The following is a 2,731-nucleotide window of genomic DNA, read 5'->3' on the forward strand; positions in this document are numbered from 1 at the left end:
TATACTTGAGTCAAGAAAAAATGAAGGAAAAGAAATTTAATTTTAGGAAAAATAAAAAATAATAACAATAATAGGAAAAGAAGAAACCTACGTATGAAAGGTAGGCAACTTTTTTTTGCGGTTTTTTTTTTGCGCTTTTTACTTCTTCTTTTTTTCTTTTTCTTTTTCTTTTTGCTGTTTTTTTAAGAATAAGAGGAGAATAAACACAAACTTCAAAAAAAAGAATCGACAAAATCGATGAAAAGTGTTTTTGGTATTTTGACTCGTTTCAGATTTTAGCTTCAAAAATAACACTGACTGGCCTGAAACTGATACCAACTGATGCGGAAATCCCGGATCTAGACACAAGAGAAACACAAATTAGAAATAAAAATGAGAATAAATAAAATTAGTTAAATAATAAAAAAAACATAGATTTGCCCTATGGAACCATTGGTTAACTTGTACCCAAAAACACCAATGATTGAGCGGCTCCCTATGAAACCCCTAGAAGAAGAACCTCTAGAAACACCGATGAACGGGAAAGAAATTTGAATAATTGTAACTCCGAAATACCCTCGAAAGTAACAAACTCCAAACTAATAGTAAGAGAAGAATCACTCTACTCTCAAAAATTTACCTCACACAAATTTGGAAGAAAACAAATACTCCTTTTTTTATATCCTCCAATGTGTAGAAAACAAGCCTATTTATAGGAAAATTACAAGAGTAACTGAATCCTAATAAAAACTCTTTAAAGAGTAATTGAATCCTAATAAAACTCTTTAAAATTATCTAAGAAAATAAATAAATAATAACCTAACCAATAAAATTACTTAACTCATAAATGATGTGTCCCAACCAATGAGAATTAAGTAAATAATAATAATAATAAGATACATAAAAGATTAATCCACCAATTTATGGGCTTTCACTATTCCAAGATTGGTCCAGTGAATTGCATTCCCGTATTTGTCAATGTCACGAACATGATGAATTAAATTTGTAGCAACAAAGTCTTGGACAAAAGCATTCATCTTTGATTTTAATTGTCGTGCCTTGCTTCGAGTGATTGGACCACTAGGAAAAACAAACCCTTGAGTGTCACCTCCTTGGCTCGTATCAGGTTGCAAGTGGATCTTCAAACTGAAAAGAAAATCAGATGGGACCATCGCCCGTTACAAAGGTCGTCTAGTTGTCAAAGGCTACCTTCAAGAGGCAGGGATTGATTTTCAAGATACCTTCAGTCCTATTGTTAAGCCGACTACTATTCAGGTTGTGTTGACATTGGCTGTTGCTTTTGGATGGAAACTTCGACAAGTTGATGTCAACAACGCCTTTCTCAATGGGGATTTGGCGGAAGAGAATTATATGACACAACCACCTGGTTTTGAGCAGACCCGTAGTGATGGTGCAGTATTAGTATGCAAGTTAAAGAAAGCTCTATACAGCCTCAAGCAGGTTCCAAGAGCATGGTTTTCTAAGCTACGTGAGTTTTTGCTTGCCTTAAAATTTGTCCCTACTAAGTCTGATGCTTCCTTTTTTGTGAAGAAGATGGACGGAGTGCTAGTGTATGTGCTCGTGTATGTCGATGATATAATAATTACTGGGAACCATCAACAAAGTATCGATAGCTTTCTGGAAACGTTAAACGCTTAGTTTGCTTTAAAAGATCTAGGGTCTCTTGGTTACTTCCTTGGTGTTGAGGTAACTTCTACTCCTGATGGTTTATTTTTAAGTCAGTCAAAGTATATTTTTGACTTACTAAAGAAAGCTAAGATGGATCAAGCAAACAGTTCTCCCACTCCAATGGTTTCCACTTCAAAGTTATCTCAATCCAGCGGTTGTGCTATTGAGAATGCAGGTGATTATCGAAGTATTGTAGGAGCACTTCAATATGTGGTGATAACCAGGCCAGATATTACTTTTGCCGTAAACAAAGTGTGTCAATTTATGCATCGCCCTCTGGATCAACATTTTCAAGCAGTCAAACGTATTCTTTGGTATCTTCAAGGTACTATTGACTATGGTCTTAAATTCAAAAAGACTCATACTTTAGACGTGGTTGGCTATTCAGACGCGAATTGGGGGTCTGATGTTGATGATCGGAGGTCTACTACATGCTTTTGTGTCTTTCTTGGTGGTTATCCAGTTGCTTGGGGGTCAAAGAAGCAGTCAACTGTCTCCAGGTCTACAGCGGAGGTAGAATATCGAGGGCTGGCTCACACGGTTACAGAAGTTGTTTGGCTAGAATCGCTTCTGTCAGAATTGCATGTTGTACGCTTGCAAAAACCCACTATATGGTGTGATAGCTCAGGGGCTGTTGCTGTGGCTGCAAATCCCGTTCTACACTCAAAATTTAAACATGTGGAATTGGACCTTTTCTTTGTTCGAGAGAAAGTCTCAGATGGTAAACTGGTTGTAGGGCACATTCCAGCACACAAACAAGTTACTGATATATTTACTAAACCTTTTTCAGTATCTCTATTTACTAAGTTCAGGTCCTATCTTAAGATAGTTCAAAAACATTCTGCTTAGAAGATGTTCTTAGCAGAAGCTAAGGAAGTTGGTGGCATATTAAGGTGTGCAGGTAGTTATGACGGTTAGTAGTTAATGTGGTTGTTAAGGGGGTTGTTACAGTTGTTAATACTTGTATTATAAATAGTAGGGTTTGCGTTCTGAAATATCAATCAAGAAATAATCTTTCCAGAAATAATATGTTGTTGGTTTCTGTAGTATTAAGTCTTTCTTA

General features: G+C 36.1%; 1 protein-coding gene across 1 annotated transcript; it reads left to right on the top strand.

The window, feature by feature from the left end:
* The first annotated feature begins 1,758 nt into the window (after nucleotides 1–1,758).
* LOC107910939 (secreted RxLR effector protein 161-like) lies at nucleotides 1,759–2,517 on the top strand. The gene has a single exon (XM_016838855.1). The coding sequence runs from the start codon at nucleotides 1,759–1,761 to the stop codon at nucleotides 2,515–2,517; it is 759 nt and encodes a 252-aa protein (XP_016694344.1).
* The last annotated feature ends 214 nt before the right edge of the window (nucleotides 2,518–2,731 follow it).

Source organism: Gossypium hirsutum, chromosome D11 (assembly GCF_007990345.1).
Source record: "Gossypium hirsutum isolate 1008001.06 chromosome D11, Gossypium_hirsutum_v2.1, whole genome shotgun sequence".
NCBI lineage: Eukaryota > Viridiplantae > Streptophyta > Magnoliopsida > Malvales > Malvaceae > Gossypium > Gossypium hirsutum.